This window comes from Polypterus senegalus, chromosome 15 (genome assembly GCF_016835505.1).
Source record: "Polypterus senegalus isolate Bchr_013 chromosome 15, ASM1683550v1, whole genome shotgun sequence".
NCBI classification, from domain to species: Eukaryota; Metazoa; Chordata; class Cladistia; order Polypteriformes; family Polypteridae; genus Polypterus; species Polypterus senegalus.
Window position 1 is genome coordinate 42,070,435 of NC_053168.1, and position 17,649 is coordinate 42,088,083.

General features: G+C 35.4%; 1 protein-coding gene across 1 annotated transcript in view; it reads left to right on the plus strand.

The window, feature by feature from the left end:
* The window catches only part of znf385d (zinc finger protein 385D), a 333,314-nt gene that overhangs the window by 186,695 nt on the left and 128,970 nt on the right, over positions 1-17,649 (plus strand). The window contains exon 3 of the mRNA XM_039737167.1: positions 3,826-3,936. Coding sequence (XP_039593101.1) covers positions 3,826-3,936 — 111 coding nt within the window. The remainder of the gene's footprint in view (positions 1-3,825; positions 3,937-17,649) is intronic.

Consider the following 17,649-nt stretch of genomic DNA (forward strand, 5'->3'; position numbering starts at 1 on the left):
CATTCGGACGCACAACTCCAGGTTCAGGAACAGTTTCTACCCAACTTCAATCAGACTCATGAACAATCAGTAACCTTGTTTCACCTCCACTGCTCATATACTTCTGCCATTGTCTCTGTTCATTCCTAGGATTCTGGTTTTATTTATTTACTTATTATATTCATTTACTTATTGTGTGTGGGTTTTTTTTTGTCTATGTTCACTGTTTGCAGGGGCACATTCAAGTAAGCATTTCATTGTACATGCTACTTGTACTTGTACACATAACAATAAAGAACTGAAATTGAAATTTCAGTGAGTTCAGAAAACCTGAGGAAAAAATCCAACAGATTTTTGGGGGGCACAGGATCTCTCACTAACAAGACAGTCTTGTTTTGTCGTCGCACTGATCAACACTTTTATGAAATACTTGAAATTGCCACATCATATTTGTTTCCACTTGACATCAAACTGCTGTGGTATGAAACAATATTGTAAGAATAAATGTACCCTATCGAGGTTGGTTTATCCCCACTGTGCACCTTTATAATGGATCCTGAAATATAGTTTGCACTCAGGCATTCATATATTTGGATCCAAACCTTCCTTTGTAAACTTTCAAGGGAAAACAACAGGAAAGCAAAGTAGTTAAATGTCAGGCTAAAAATGAATAACATTATTTTCCTGCCATATTATTTATGATACTATAAGACATAAGAAATATGTATTCTACTTGGCATTGCAGGCTTTAGAAGCCTCCAGTGACTTCAACTGTTCTTTCTTTCTTTCAAAGTCCTTCTCGAGGACTGAGCATTGAGGATTTATGATGCATTTTCCACAATTAATCTAATAATTGATGCCATGTAACACTCATTTGCAAAGATCATGATAATCTGAGTAGAAGAAAGAAAATATCATTACTAATGAGTCATTATACAGATAAAAATATAATTGATTTTTATATTAAATATTTACAAACAAGATAGAAAGTGGAAACTATGAATTTTGTCTTCATAATCTCAAGTGGATTGGTCTTTATTTGCAATTTCCCAAAGCATATCAATGTATTATATTGATATCATAAAAGATTTCTAAATGAATTGCTAACTGTAGTTTTTCATTTTTGTTAATTTGTTAAGTCTGTTTTGGAGAGTTTCATACTACTGTATGTAAATATATATGTGCTGTATTTTCTATTAATAATTTTCCAGTGAGCTTAACCCAATATTTTGGCCCTGTACAATGTAAAAATAAGTCTGCCCTCTGACACCAGAGACTGCTAGAGACTACTATGAGATGGGGACCATTTAGGTTTGGTAGGTCATCTCTACCTTAGAAGTTATTCCAAGTCTTGATCCTGAAATAACCTTGTATGTGGTGAGGTGTCCTACTAGTGCATCAAAGTGTCAAGTTGGTCCAAATGGTTACTTAGCCACTTAGAGAGAATGTGAAAAGGTAAGATGAAGATGATTTGTGTCATTGAAACATGAGAAAATGAGAATATTACTGTTACCGGCCTCACGGTCTAGGGGAACCTGGGCCAGGTACAAGCCACTTTTGCTACAGGGTGTTGCCACAGCGATATGGTGAAAAGCATAAAAGAAACAGGCAGCAGTCCCAAGTCTCAGACCATACTTCTCTGTTCTGCTTTATTCTCCTTTTACCAGAAATATATACTGTATATGCTTCAGTTTCTGCATAGATCATCATGGCAATCAGTGAAACAATGGTGCAAGCCAATTTCCTCATCTAGAACAAATAGTTTAAACACATTTACTTTGGTTCAACAATGGTAATGTGGCCAGCTATCAAAAAGTACTTGATTAGAAACCATTGTCCCCAGAACTCTTTAATTTTCAAAGGAAGCAGACAGTTCTGTTATCACCACATTTTTTGTGGATGAGACACTTAATCAAAGCAGGTGATAGATAACCATCAACAATAACCTGTAGCAGAATATTCTGCCTTTTCTTTAAAATGCTGGTTTATAGCCCATTACATTAAGCAATGCACAGAAATGTCATTGTCTTTAAAATACTGAATTCTAGCCCATTACACTACTACAGACTGATCAGGGCAAGAGCCTACATTCCTGTGCCAATTTACAGCCGACCGCGTTAAGGTGGTTTAATAATAATAACAATAATAATAATAATACATTTTATTTATATAGCGCCTTTCCCATGCTCAAGGCACTTACAGAATATAATAAAGAACGGAAGGGTATACAGTATATAGCATAGTACAAACCAAATAAATAAATAAATAAAGAAGATTAAGACAGTAAATTCAGAGAAAGCCCAACAGACAACAGAATTGATGGTCTAACACACACACACAGGTTACATGAGCATCTTGACAGAGAGGTAAACTGAGAGAAGGGGAATGAAGTCAAACAGAGCTAAAAGCCTTCCTGAACAGATGAGTTTTAAGTTGTTTTTTAAAAGAATTCATGGAGTCAGCTGACCTGATGACCTGGTTTGTACTAATGGCTGAGGGACTAACAAGAGGGTAAAAATGTTTTAGAAATTGCCAACACCAGCTGCAGTGTCATATGTTTTCTGACTCTTCAAGGGCTTTTCAGGGTTGTTTTGATTGACACTGCTCCACATGGCTAATGCATTCAGGCCACACCATCTTCCCGTACATCAGTATTTCTGAACCTTTATGGTTCCGACTCCAGTGACCCAGATTTGTCTTTTTAAGTTCATTGATGATTATTGGCAACAGTTGCCAACTTCTCCATTGGTGAAACAAGCTCAGTTGGAAATGGAGGAAACATATCACAGAGCGTTGATGATCACGTAGGTGACACACCGCGATCCACTATTGATCCACCAAGACCCAATCACGAATCAACGATGGCAACCCATGACCTATTGGGGGCAACCTAGGTCATGACTCAGTAGTTAAGAAACGCTGGCTTAGGCAACCCACTCATGACCTCAATATTGGTAACCAGTGACCCACCAGCAGCGCGATGCAATGGATTAGAAACACTGCCATATGCAGACCTGGTGTGTGGATACCAAGACTCAAAGATCAGTTTGTGCTACTCCATATAGACAGGGTTTGAAGTGTGCTGGTATGCACCACTACAAAGTAACAGCACCTCTTCGTTTTTAGCATTTGTGTATGGAACTGTTTATCAGTAGTGTTTTCAAGCATACCAACACACTCTAACCTGCTCTTTAATCGAAAGGTGCAGAACTGCAGCACCCAAAACTGCAAGGGCTACACATTGAATGGGTGTTGTAGTCCTCAAAACTACAATGGGGTACCTCTGCCCTGTTGTAATTGTTCATTGTGAGCAATGTACTGGAACTTGAGTAGATTCACTTTAGGGTCTGTTATTATGGTCATTATTGTCACATGTAAAGAGTACAGTGAAATCTTATTGATATTGAATTATTTAGGCATTATTCTGAGTTTGAAGTGACATTAGAGTGTTCTATTCTGTGATAATAGTTTTAGACATGTGTTCCCTGATAAAATCTATAGATATGAAATACCATTAAAATATATTTAGAAAAGAATTAAACAAAACCTAAATTCAATTTAACTTCTGGGGGTTTCATTAAATGGTATTTCTAGTACATAACAAATAACCAGCAAACTATCACAGTTAACTTTAGACACGGTGGAATGAGTTTTAATAGAATAGCAAAATAATCAATTTTGCATGTTGTACATTTGTTATTTTGAAAACTGGGAATTGCCAAGTATTGTATTATAATACTAAGTGATTTTTTTATTTTAACCCCACAACCTTAACCTAATTTGAAATTGATTGTTTGAAAGTTTCTATGAACATCCATTGATTTTTTTCTCTTCCTTTCTCCACAGATGGATCCAATTCAGAAAGCAGTGATAAATCACACATTTGGAGTTCCTCTACCCCCAAAACGGAAAAATATTATTTCATGCAACATCTGCCAGCTAAGATTTAATTCTGAGGTGTGTAAAAGAAACTATGGAATATGTACATATATAATAAAAAATATTTTGTAGCAATACCAGTCAAACCTATTACTCCTGGAAGTCCTATTAAGAAAATGTATTTTATAATTTGGCCATTCCTTAAAACAGAAATATTTTAAATATAGTATTTATGGTATAATTATGTATTTAAAATATTAAATTCTGATGGAAACATTTACTTATTGCAAATTATCCATGCCCTTTTCTTTGTTCATTTGTGTAAAAAAAACAACTATCTTCTAAACAATGGAATTTATTTATGCAAGTCATCTATTAAAAGTATGTAAATGTAAGTTTTTTTTTAGTATTACTGAATTTATTTTCTTCTTTTCCACATATTTATTTTAGGTTAAATTTGTGTCTTTTCTTTTACCTGATAAGTGTACAGGGTGGTCCAGATCTAATTATGCCTATCCAGATCGTCTGGATGTCTTTGATTTATGCGGGGATGATTCCAGGTCGGCGCGAAGACGATTCTTCATTTTGTCAGTTCCGGGATTTTTTGGGTGATTTTCCAGTAATGAAAATTGAATAATTAGATGTGGACCACCCTATATATATATTGTGAACGCGGCCCAGACACAGACAGGCGAACATGTTGTTTTCCACCACCACACGTTTATTTACAACAATATTTACAAAGTCAAAGTGCACACATGAACCCCAACACAGTCCTGGCCACACAATGCTTTCTCTTCGGGCCCCCTCCACTCTCTCTTCTCCTGCCTTGTCTTGCCTCCACCCGACTCCAGCCTCGAATGAAGGGAGACGGCCCCTTTTATATCATCCCAGATGAGCTCCATGTGTGTCCTCCCTGGACACGCCCCAGTGTGGCGGAAATGCCGGCTGTTCTCCCGGAAGCTCTCCGGGTATCCCTTCTCTTCTTACCCCCAGCACTTCCTGGTGTGGCGGAAGTGCTGAGGTCCAGGGTCCCCAAGGCATTGTGACCACGGGTCTCTACAGGGTTGGGCTTCCAAGCCCTCTACCCGCGGCCCCCAAAGCAACCAGGAAGGCAGCCCCCATGTGATCCAGGGTGGGCATTGACCCTCTTCCGGTCCCTCAAGGCGTCCCGGCCAGGTCGTTGCCCCTGGCATCCCTGACAATATATATATATATATATATATATATATATATAGATAGATAGATAGACAGAGAGTATATACCACTATAGTATGTGTATATATAAATATATATACTACTATAAACAAATATAGTTGCACTGAAGAGTCAGATACTGCTTTAAAGTACCAGTCACAAGTTTCTTTCTTATAACTTCTGATGATTAACATAGACATACATAACTGTTACATTGCTATCCTGTGGTTGAATGCACAAAGAACTGTGTGAGATCAGATGCTTTTAGACTGAGAATTTCTCAAGACAGATCTGTTTGTCATAAATGGTATTTATAGCTATCATTATGTGACTCTTGATATTGTCTCTGTGCTTGGTTGTATCCTGTGGTTTCCGCTGATGCCCTATAGCTTCCTTAAAGGTTCACACAGAGGTTCCATAGTGGTTTGCCCTGTCAGATTATTGTGTATGTTCTAAGAAGTCATTCAAGGTTTTCAATGCTTAAAAGTCCACAGAGTGAAAAATAGTTGCAGCAGATAATACTGCCTTTTATTTACATAAAGGGAAAGGGATTAGGAAAAATACAACAGAAAGTCTTGGTTGTATAGTTCGGTTACATTATTCTTGAAGTATAATATGCATTTTAACTTTAAAATTAACCAGCTGTAACTCAATGCATTCAATTATACAGCATTCTGCAACCCAGTAGAATAATTAATTGTAGTTATAATTAAGTATTTAAAAAATAATTTAATTGCTTACTGATTAAAACCTTCATTTAACCTGAGATAATTCTAGAAAGCTTTGAATGAATGCTAGTTTTTAGGCTTTTTAATAGCCGTGACTTTAAAGAATTTCTTCTAATCATTTACTCTTTACCGAAAAGAATCAATAATTTCAATTATTTTGCCTTTTCTTATGTACTGGGTTCATTTTTGAAACAATTACTGATGTGTTTCTGAGAACAAAGAAGATCTTTAGTTCACATGTAATTTACAGTTTATGATGATAACAAGGTTTTTTGCGTTGTAGGAAAGACAGTTAAAAGACACTTACACAAATTTATTGTATTGTCCATTTTATTAATAGCTATCATCATCCCAATATGCTTATCACATCCATAAGTATTGAATGCATATATTTAGTGGCCAACTTGTTAAATACACATATCTATAGTATTAGTGAGCTTGTCCTCTGTTTGCCTTCAGAACAGCCTAAATTTGTCCAACTAGCCTCAACAGAGACAAATAAAGTAATCATCAGCAAAGATGGTTATATATCTTGTGACGCTCAAACATTGCTATAGTCGCATCAAGGAACTCAGCTGTGTTGCATGATAACATATCCACCACAACAACATTTATTTATATAGCATCTTGTCATACAAATGATGTAGCTCAAAGTGCATTACAAGATGAAGAAAGAAAAAAGAAATAATATAAAAATTAGGCAATACTAATTAACAAAGAATAAAGTAAGGTCAGATGGCCAGGGAGGACAAAGCAAAAAAAAAACAAAAAAAACAAATCTGCAGGGATTCCAGGAGACCACCCAGCCCCAACAAGGCATTCTTGAGAGGTGTGTGTTGCAGTAATCTAGTCAACAAAAAACAAAAGCGTGAAGTTTTCAGCATCTTGCAAAGTTATAAGGGGTCTAATTTTTTGCTATATTTCTTTAATGAAAAAATGCTGTCCTAGTAATCTGATTAATATGTGATTTAAAATTTACATCAGAGTCAATAATAACCCCTAAATTCTTTAGCCTCTGTCTTAACATTTAAGCCTAATGGATCAAGTTTATTTCTAATACCCTCATCTTAAGACAGTCCTGGAAGACCCCCGTATCTAATGATGAATGTACTATGTCAAGAACACTCTCAGCACATCAGAAATACTTCTTTGACACTATTACATTCTAATGACACTCTTCAATTTTTATTGCAAGCAGGATGAATCTCTGGACTTTATAGCATGCAGTGAACCTGCCTTCGGAATGAATTAGTGGTTACAAGGCATTAAAATTCCACAGATCACTACAGACATGCTGCCTTTTATTTTGCTACCAAGATTGAAAATCAGCTTGATCATCAGTTAATGACGTATCAAAGGCGTTAAGAAATTTAGTTTTCTTCCACCGATCATCAGGCATTTTTCATGACCAAGCAGCAACCAGCTGGCTTTTGTCATCCTGTTCTCTAATTTCCACCCATATTTCAGAGAGTGCATTCATGTACCCATTTCATTTTGACATGAGCTATTTTTGCATCTCATTCTTAGTGTTTTCAAACAAATGACTTTATTACTACTTTAGTCCCTTTAGTACTATTCCTACATTTTAGCTTCATCAAATAAGACCATAACCTTTTCTTTAATTTTACCTGTTAATGTACTGTTCTTTTATGTACAGACACCAGTTTAGAAACATTTAATCACATTCCCATCATTCAGTCCACGTAAACCTTACTGTAGGGACAAGTAATCAGCTAATACATGCCAGCTACCGCCTGGGGTTAATATTAGCACTGAAAGCTAAACCAGATGTGTGAACAACTCCAGAAGGACCACACAGACAAAGTTGGCAGATAACAATAATACCCTGGCAGCAAATTCTTACATCCAGTTTTTAGTTTGGAGGTTTTTCCCCAGTGTTCCAAAAGAATGTCTAAAATAACTCTAATCTTCTCCCTAAGACATACAAGTTAGGTAACTTTCACAGTGTGAATAAGTATGACCTACGATTTAGATGCCTCAGATTAAGAGTTGGCACATTGTTGTCCATGTAAGTTTAGAATTCAAGTAACTGTGCTCCCATAAAAATGGGATAAATGACTGGATGAATAATACTGTATGAACATTCTTGGTAGTTTGCCTATGTTAAAATAACGCATGACATCTGCATTTAGGCCATCTGTCTATAAATTCACTCACACAAATCTAATTTGCATTAACAAATAACATAAAATATAAGTATTTGTAACACGAGTGGAAATCAGAGTAAAATGCACAATGACTAAAAGAATATGCAAAAAATGTACAATGAGAGTGTCCAAGTTGAGGTTGCGGCAGTGCTAATCACCGAGCCATCTTGCCATCCCAGCATGACTATGACATATCTAAAATAAAATAATCTGGAGCTGTCTAATATAATTTTTTCCTAATTTTTCTGATTTCCTCACTTCCACCCAGATTATTTTGATATTTTCTACATTTTATTTATGTGTAAAATATATTAAATATTGCAAGAAATGTATTATTGCAAAAATAAAGCATGCTTTCCACATTATCACCATAAATTGTAAATCACAGGTTCTGTAAATGATCTGTGCATTTCATTTTTTATTGTACATATTTATTATTTATTCTTCAAGCATATGTTGTCATAAAATATAAACAAATATAAAGTACAAAACCATGTCCTTTAAAGATTTATCCCCTATGACAAAACAACAAAAAACAAGCCATTGACAAGAATCCTCTTTACGCCCAAAATAGAAAGCAGATAACATCAGATGAAAAAAAACAAATCTGCTGCATAAAGCTTAGATTTGTCTATAAAAGGAAACAATAAAAGAAAATGCATTTGTAATACAGTATGTTTCTTAAATTATTCTGTGCACTACAACATTTTCATATTTCAACATAAACAATATAATACTTTAGAGTTTACTTTCAAAAGATAACAGCAAAATATTATTAGAAGACCTATCCTGCATTTTGAGCCATATCTTATTCTATATATGTTTGACATCAATATTTTTTTATGTGTGCGCTTATTCATTGACAGTATAAGTAAAAGGAATAGATGAAAAGACAATTTTTTTTTTAAAATACCTCATGGTTTCTGAATAAGGTGCTATACTAAAATTATATCCTTTTACTTGTGCTCAGTGAAAGTATTAAAAAACTATTTATTCTGTTTCAGAATGGGTGTGCTATTCATTCTCATGGCAGCTCATTTTCTCCGCATCAGAGATCTTGTCATGATAATCAACATTCATCTCGGCCATCAATCACAGTCCTTTCTTTACAGTTGGATAGATGTTCTATTGTATTCATCAAGTCCATCAGTGCACAAAATAATGTGTCTGGAATCTGACGGGAACATTTCCTTTTCAAAAAGGAAATAACAAAATCAATTTCATTTTAGAAAGGAATAGTTCATTTGAAATTGTTAGTAATAAAATTAGTTTCATTGTACACACATAGCATAAATTGTTTCTTTAAATATTTTTTTAAGATCAAGACCTGACATTTAAGTTGTTACTACATATTACTAAACAGTTCGTAAGAGTAATGAGGCGGATGCTTTGCTAATGGCCTATTACTGCCAAAACTGTCAGCAAAATTACTGTTATCACCGACAAAGACAGATACAGAAAAGAAAACTCTTCATTTATTTGTAATTTTTTTTTAGATTTTAAATAACAGAAAAGATCTTCTTTTTATTTAGTTAATAATTGTACTGATCATGTATGTGATTTAAAATTGTGCTGCAACCACACAGATTAAACTTCATTTTCTTAAGATGAACCCGGCAGTAGACGAGTAAGATTTTCTGAGAATTAACCTATGGGTCCCCTGGAGATGACACTACTGTGTGTGTCAGATTGATTGTTTTATTAAATGTGTAATAGTTTCCGAACAGTTGAACTGAAAAAGTATACAGTAAACAGACTGTAGTCAGCCATAATCTATATACAAATAATGCAAGGTTGACTCACTTATAAGCAAAAGCACAGTTAAAAAGGTGAAACTTGGAATAACGGTACATCTAGGGTACTAGGTATTCAGTAAGAAAGAACATTTCAACATATTAATATTCATCAGTTACATGACACACTCTAGACCCTGGAGAAAGTAGCAACGTAGAGAATTAAAACTAAACTGAATGTCATTATGAACAATGCTGTACATCCCCTCTCTGACACACTACTGTTAACACTAAGGGCTTTCATACAACCAATGATTTAGCAAAAGTGTGTCAGGAAATGCAACTGGGGCTCCTTTATACCAACAGCAATACCCCTGCATAATGCCTCATTTTGACTGTGACTGCCAAGTCAGAAGTTTTATTTCTTTTTAATTTTTTACTTTATAGTCATTCTGGTATATATTCAGACTATATTGTGTATACAGTGTATATATATATATTTATCTCTATCTATTTATGTATGTATTTAAAAAGCTTCTGTATTAAGCCAAATTTCCCCTTGGGGACAAAATAATATCTATCTTTTTAGAGGTAAAAAAGAATCCTACAATAGAAAAAACATAAATACCCCAAAATCTCAAAAACACTTTGACTGATTGAAACTTGTTGATGTTATAGAAAAAAGATCATTATCCAACATGTCTTTCTATTTGTTGTGTATTCCATCCATCTATCCATCCGTCATCCAACTCGCTATATCCTAACTACAGGGTCACGGGGGTCTGCTGGAGCCAATCCCAGCCAACACAGGGAGCAAGGCAGGAAACAAACCCCAGGCAGGGCGCCAACCCACCTCAGCTATTTGTTGATATTTGTCAATAATAATGCTAAAGCGTGTGGACTATTTTAAGGAACCCCATCTTTTATACAGGCTGCTAATTGAATGCCATCACCACAACAGCACTAATCACCAATAATGTGGACAGAAAAGTGAGTAAGTGTAGGTGTTGTGACAAAGGACAATGAAATAGATCCAGGATGGTATGTAGTGTGGAAGTAGTGTAGAAGAAGGAAGGTTCACCAAAGCATTTAAAACATGTGCGACCTGTAAACAATATTTCTTTTTGTAATATATTAAAGTAAGACATGATACAGTGTTAGCACTTTATTGATTAGCTATTGCTGTTACAAAAAAAGAAAGTCTGAATGTACAACTGACAAAAACACAGAAAGTAATGGTTGAGTGAACAATATAAATAAATGAAAATTGTAAATCATTAACATAATATTAATAATAATTATAATAATCCATCCATTTTTCCAACCTGCATTATCCTGAGCAGGGTGGCATGGAAGCTCAAACCTATTCCAGCAAGCAGAGGGCACATAAAGGCAAGAGGACATCAATACTCAAAATTCCCATTATTCAACTTATTATCTGTTTCAGTTCAAAAGAATACAGTTTCCCGTAAAATTGTGTTTTGCATTGGTGATCACCAGTAGCCAAAGTCAGTCACTAAGAAAAGCAGGAATTGATCTATGGCAGAAATGCCTTACTAATGTGCAATTGTATATACAGTAGCATGTTCAAAAGTAAGGAGTTCCAGTGAACTAACAATAATAGCTCCTGGAGAAAAAAAATGCAAATATTGTATACAAAAATGTATTTAGTAAGTTACATAATACTTCATTGTACTTAAACGACGCCCCTATAACTGAGACCCACTGTCAGGAAATTTCTTAAGTGAAGCCAGGTAACACAGCTAGTTATATATAAGAATGCTACAAATGTAATGTTTTGTAATTTATGAAATAATGTTTGTATGAAATGTGAAATTATCCATAGATGTGACTTTATATCCAATACTTCAATACCAAAGTAATACTTGCTAAGATCACCAGAAAATATCCAATATGTTCATTTAATCTATTTTAATTTCTAAATTAGAAACTACTGTAAAGATGTGACATCGTTTTAAAGGTGATAGCAGGGTATCATCTTCATTAGCAATATTGGGCAGGTTATTGTGATATTCCAAACCTTATGTGTGAATTGACATGTCTTTTCTATCTTAAAAAAAACATATGTTCATATTTCATTGTCCCATGGCCTTTTTTTAATTTACTTTGCTGCCTTGAAAACATTTTTCTGCAGATCTCATTTGATGTTGCTCACAAAAAAGCTATCCAAGATATCTGCATGAAATACAGTCAGGTCCATGAGTATGACAGTGACACAGTTTTCATAATTTTGTCTCTGTATGCCACCACATTGGATTTGCATTCAAGATGTCATTGAAGTGTACAGTAAACTTTCATCTTTAATTTAAAGGGGTTTACTAAAAATATTCCATGAGCCAGTTAGGAATGACAGCCATTTTTATGCATCTCAAAAGTATTTAGACAAACTAACATAATCATAAGTATAATGATCATTTTCAATACTTGGTGGAAAATCTTTTACAGTTAATGACTGCCTGAAGTCTGGAATGCATGGTCATCTCCAAGTGATGGGTTTCCACCCTACTGATGCTTTGCCAGGCCTTTGCTGCAGCTGTCTTCAGGTGCTGTTTGTTAGTTGGCCTTTCTGGTGACAGTTTTGTCTGAAATGCATGTCCAATTGGGTTGAAGTCAGTTGATTGACTTGGCATTTGAAGAATCTTCCAGTACTTTGCATTGAAAAGCCCTTGGTTTGCTTTCACTGTATGTTTTATCTCATTGTCCATCTGTACTGTGAAACATTGCCCTATCAGTTTTCGCAGCATTTGGCTGAATCTGAGGAGATAGCAATTCATCCTGCTACTTCTGCCAGCAGTGATATCATCAATAAACACCAATGACTGACTGTCAGTCATGCCCATACCATAACAATGCCTCTACAATGTTTCACAGATGATGTGGATCATGAGCCATTTCTTCTCTTCTCTATATTCTTTTCCTTCCAACATTCTGATATATATTGATCTTAGTTTCATTTGTCAGAAAATTGTTCCAAAACTGGACAGGTTTTAAATTGTTTTTCTGGCAAAGTCTATTCTGCCACTCCTATTCTTGATGTTTACCAGTGGTTTGCACTTTGTGGTAAGCCCTCTGTTTTTACTTTCATGGCATTTTCTCTTGATTGTAGACTTTGGCAATGATAGGTCTACCTCCTGGAGAGTGTTCTTAGTATGGCTAAATGTTGTGAAGGGGTTTTTTATTAACCAATGAAAGAATTCTGCAGTCATCTAGCACAGTTGTCTTTCATAATTGTCCAGGCCTTCTGGAGTTGCTGAGCTCACCAGTGCATTCCTTCTTTTTAAGAATCTTCCATTCCATGGTTTATTTGACCACTTTCTGCTATCTCTCGGATGGGTTTATTTTGTTTTCTCAGCCTAATGATGGCCTGTTTTTACTTATATGAACAACGCTTTGGATCTCATATTGAGAGTTCACAGTAACAGTTTCCAAATGCAAATTCCACACTTGGAAATAATTACAGACATTGTACCTGCTTAATGGTTAATTAAATAATAAAGGAACTGCTCCTACTAGTGAAATGTCCAAATATTTTTAAGCCCCTGAAAATAGGGGGACCATGTGTAAAAATATTAGTCATTTCTAAACAGCTCATATATTTTTGGTAAACCCCATAAATTAAAGCTGAAAGTCTACACTTCAATCACATAATGATGGCTTTATTTCAGATCAATTGTTGGAGGCACACAAAGCCAAAATTATGAAAACTGTGCCATTGTCCAAATACTATGGACTTGACTGTATAGAACAGCATTTTCTGTCTGTTTGTTCTTCATGCACAGATTTGTTTTTCAATGCACACAGACTTGAAATTTGGGACACAGGTACTTCTTTGACCTTGCCTTACCAAGGGGTGGTGGGAGAATGGCTCAGGGTGTTTGAAACTGGTGACATGATATACAGTACTACCGTGTAATCTATAAACAGAGAAACGGTGCCACAAATTTTGTAACAGTAGCGTACAGTAATTGTTTACACACTTGCCTTTTAAGCAGGGAATTCTGGTTTGATTACCACCGTCTACACTAAACATTTCCCTCAGTCAAACATTTCTATTACTATTTTTGTCTGGTACCCCAATTCCCCAGGTGAAATCCCTTACGCCACTATAGCCACCTGCCCATTGCAATTTTGTTGTTTTTGAAGATGTACTCTGCTAACTAGTAATTGTAAATCCGCAGATGAGTCAAATTTAATAACAAATCGGGATCACTAAATAAATTTAGGTTTAATGCAGTAATTTTTTATACTCATCATTGAAAGCATTCTGCCAAGAAGTATTTCTATCTGGTTTAGAAATAACAAGTAACAGGACTGCAATTCTCTGCAGAGAGATGTGCGGTGGTGCATTACTGGGTATGTACTCTAAATTCTAGGATATTTATACCATGTGATGTCATACTAGGGCAAAGAAAACCACTAGTAACACCAGTCATTCTAACAACAGCCTCTTCTCTGTGCTGTGGTCAGGGAAACACTACCACTGTCTGAAGACCAGTTCAGAGAGACTGAGGAGGAGCTTTTTCCCACAGTCCATCCACATCCTAAATGAGAACAGTGCCTAGAGCTGCATGTCCTTTTGTCAAGGATCAAGTCTCAACACACTGAAGCTAAAGACTTGCAATGACTGAACTTACTGTATATGTTATTTTATCCTTTGTACACTTTAATACTTTTTCTCTTCCAATGCATCTACTTTCTCAGATTCTCATATGTCTTGGTATTTATGAACATGGGCATGTATCCTTACTGTATATTAATTTTTTTTTATGTATATATTATTATAATATTAATAAGAATCACACTACTACTGACATTGTATATTTAGATATGTACACAGCACAGTGGTGTATCTACTGTATTATTTGTAGTCTCCTTTTTAACAGTCTTGGAATTTAGCAAAAAAGCTCTTCACTACATATTGTATTGTGTATAATTATATAAGACAAACAAAATTTGATTTAATTTAGATTTTATTTTTATTTTTTTCTCAATGTTTGTGGCTAAAGTTAAAGGAAATTCTTTTAAGGTGAATAATAGCTTAACAGGGGAGGCTCTGGAACACAATCTTAATGGGATAAGATATAAGAGAAAATTTCCCTTCCATTTCAAACAGCTACACCCCCCTGTGAGTGTATGTTTTGCAGCCAGACATTTCTTGTCAAGTTGCTTCTCTCATAAACAACTGTATGTTGTTTGTTCAGCCAAGCATAAAGTAAAATTTGCAATTACATTTAGAAATAATACTTGCAATAATACAATGCCAAGAAACACAGCTATTTTTGTATAAAAACCACCTCAAGACTTTCTACAATTACAAAGCTACTGTACATTTTTTACACACAGATATGCAATATATATATTTCTTACAACTGAACTACTAGCAAATTAAGTGACTTGCTAAGATCTGCAAAGCAAATAGCAAACAGGGACTGAAATGATGTTTTATTGTGTTATCAGTTTACTTATGACATGTACAACATGGAAGGTACCGACCAGCCACTTAGGTTTTTTCCTTAATGGTGTCATGACCTTGACAGTACCTTCTTAGCATAAAGTCAGAAAAACAGTAGCAAACAGCACTACAAACTGAAGCATCTGTCAGGCTTCAGCTTCTAGAAACATGAAAGACAGATGATGAATCTTTATAAAAATAAGACTTATTTTACACAAAAATGCTCTTTAATGCAAGGAAGTCTGGAGGAGCACAAAAGGCATTGAAGGAGTTGCATTCCTAAAAAAGATCAATCAAGTGGTAAATGAGTCCCAATACACAAATGCAGAAGGAATGAAAAACAGAGCAAGAGGTCAGAATATGTTTTTCCCTTGACAGTATTGGGCTTGTGGTCCTGCCTCTTGGGGAAACAAACACAAAACACATGAAGTATAATAAAAGATACACAGACACATAGTAGCTCAAAAATTAACTATACTGACAGACTACATAATTACCCAAATAATAAACATGAACTGCAATTTGAACATTAACAAAATAATCAAAAATTAATTAAAAAAAGACATTAAAAAGGAATTTAAATGCCAGTCAAGGTGAAGAACCCTGGCTGAAATATAACAAACGGGATAGAAAGAAATTTCAAGACAAGCTACATAGCTGTTACCTGTAATATTTTACTTGCCTCACTCTCCATATTGTACCCCATTTTTTCAACCCTAGATATCTCTATGAAGGGCTACTTCACTAACTAAGGCTACCTTTTATTTTCACTCCTTTATTTCGACCCTTTTTACCACCAATTGAGTACTCCACAAAGCATCCTCTGTCCCCTTAAGGGACTGAATCCAGAGAAGGAATGAACAATTACAGTGGAACCTCGGTTCACGACCATAATTCGTTCCAAAACTCTGGTCGTAAACCGAGTCAGTCGCAAACCAAAGCAATTTCCTCCATAGGATTGTATGTAAATACAATTAATCTGTTCCAGACCGTACAAACTGTATGTAAATATGTAAATATATGTAAAGATTAAGCACAAATATAGTTAACTAGCAAAATACCCGTGCTTTGCAGCGGAGAAGTAGTGTGTTAAAGAAGTAATGACAAATGAAAAATTAAAGGAAACATTTTGAAAATAACGTAACATGATTGTCAATGTAATTGTTTTGTCACTGTTATGAGTGTTGTTGTCATATATATATAGATATATATACACATACATACACACACATTACATATACAATATATATATATCTATATATATATCTAATATCTATATATATATCTATATATATCTATATATCTATATATATATACATATACACATACACATACACACACACACAAATTATATCTATATCTATATATATATATATATAATCGGTTTGAGTTTCATGGTTTGTTTCAATTACAACAGTATTTGTAGGACTTGTGTTGAAGAGACATTCGGCATCTGTCAAGCGTTGTAAGTATACAACCAGTTTCATCGATAACTTCACATCCAGCTTTGGAGAGTTTAAACATTCATAAACATCAAAGTGTCCACTACTGAAATCGTCACTTGTGAATCTAAGATGTTTAAGAGGCATTGGCGGTTGTCCAAAGGTGTAAAATATTTGGCCATTTCGGTACACTTGAAAGCGACAACCAAACAATTCAGCGGCAGCCATCAACTCACATGCAGAACCATAGGTGAAGGGCTTAAACATTTCACTCTTATAGTGCTCCTGTGTAGTATAATTATCTCCTGTACCGTCATCAGTCCACACATTGAACCTGTCCCAGTCATTCAATACATAAGACACAATGTTTCTCCAGATATCAAGAGTGAGCCTGATATGGCCGTGCAATATGTAACACAGAGAATGGAAAAGATAGGTGCCATCTCCGGGCATGGAAACCACTCAGTAAGTGACAGTTCTTTGATCGATGGCGATCACCTCGATAGACATGTTAATGCGGGTACGGTTGGAATGATAAAGGAAATGGGTACCTGAACAATGTAAAGTAAGTCTAAAATACCTACACAATAACTATAATTGTAATAAATGAACAATAAAACAGCGGAGAAGCCGTGGATTAAATAAAAAGGCTGTAGTTATCAGCAGGGAGATGTAAATCCCGTGGCGAAGCAAGGAAGGGAATGAAGAGACTGGAGCGACGGACGGCCTTATATAGGCAGGCAGCCAACAATGTGGGAGGCGTTGGGATGGGGGACCCAACGCCGCCTCACACGGTGACTGAGCTGCAGGCTATGGACATATATATGTACGTAAGTAGGATTCAGTTAGCGTTGGAAACCCGTGTACCAAATTTCTTGAAGATGGGCCCATAAGTAACAAAGACTGTTAAAAAGTTCAATATGGCGGCCGCCAGTGGCATCATACCACCGAAAGAAGTACCAAATTTCAGCCTTCTACCTACACGGGAATTTGGAGAATTAGTGACGTTGGGAAGTTCAATATGGCGGCTGACAGTGGCGTCATACCACC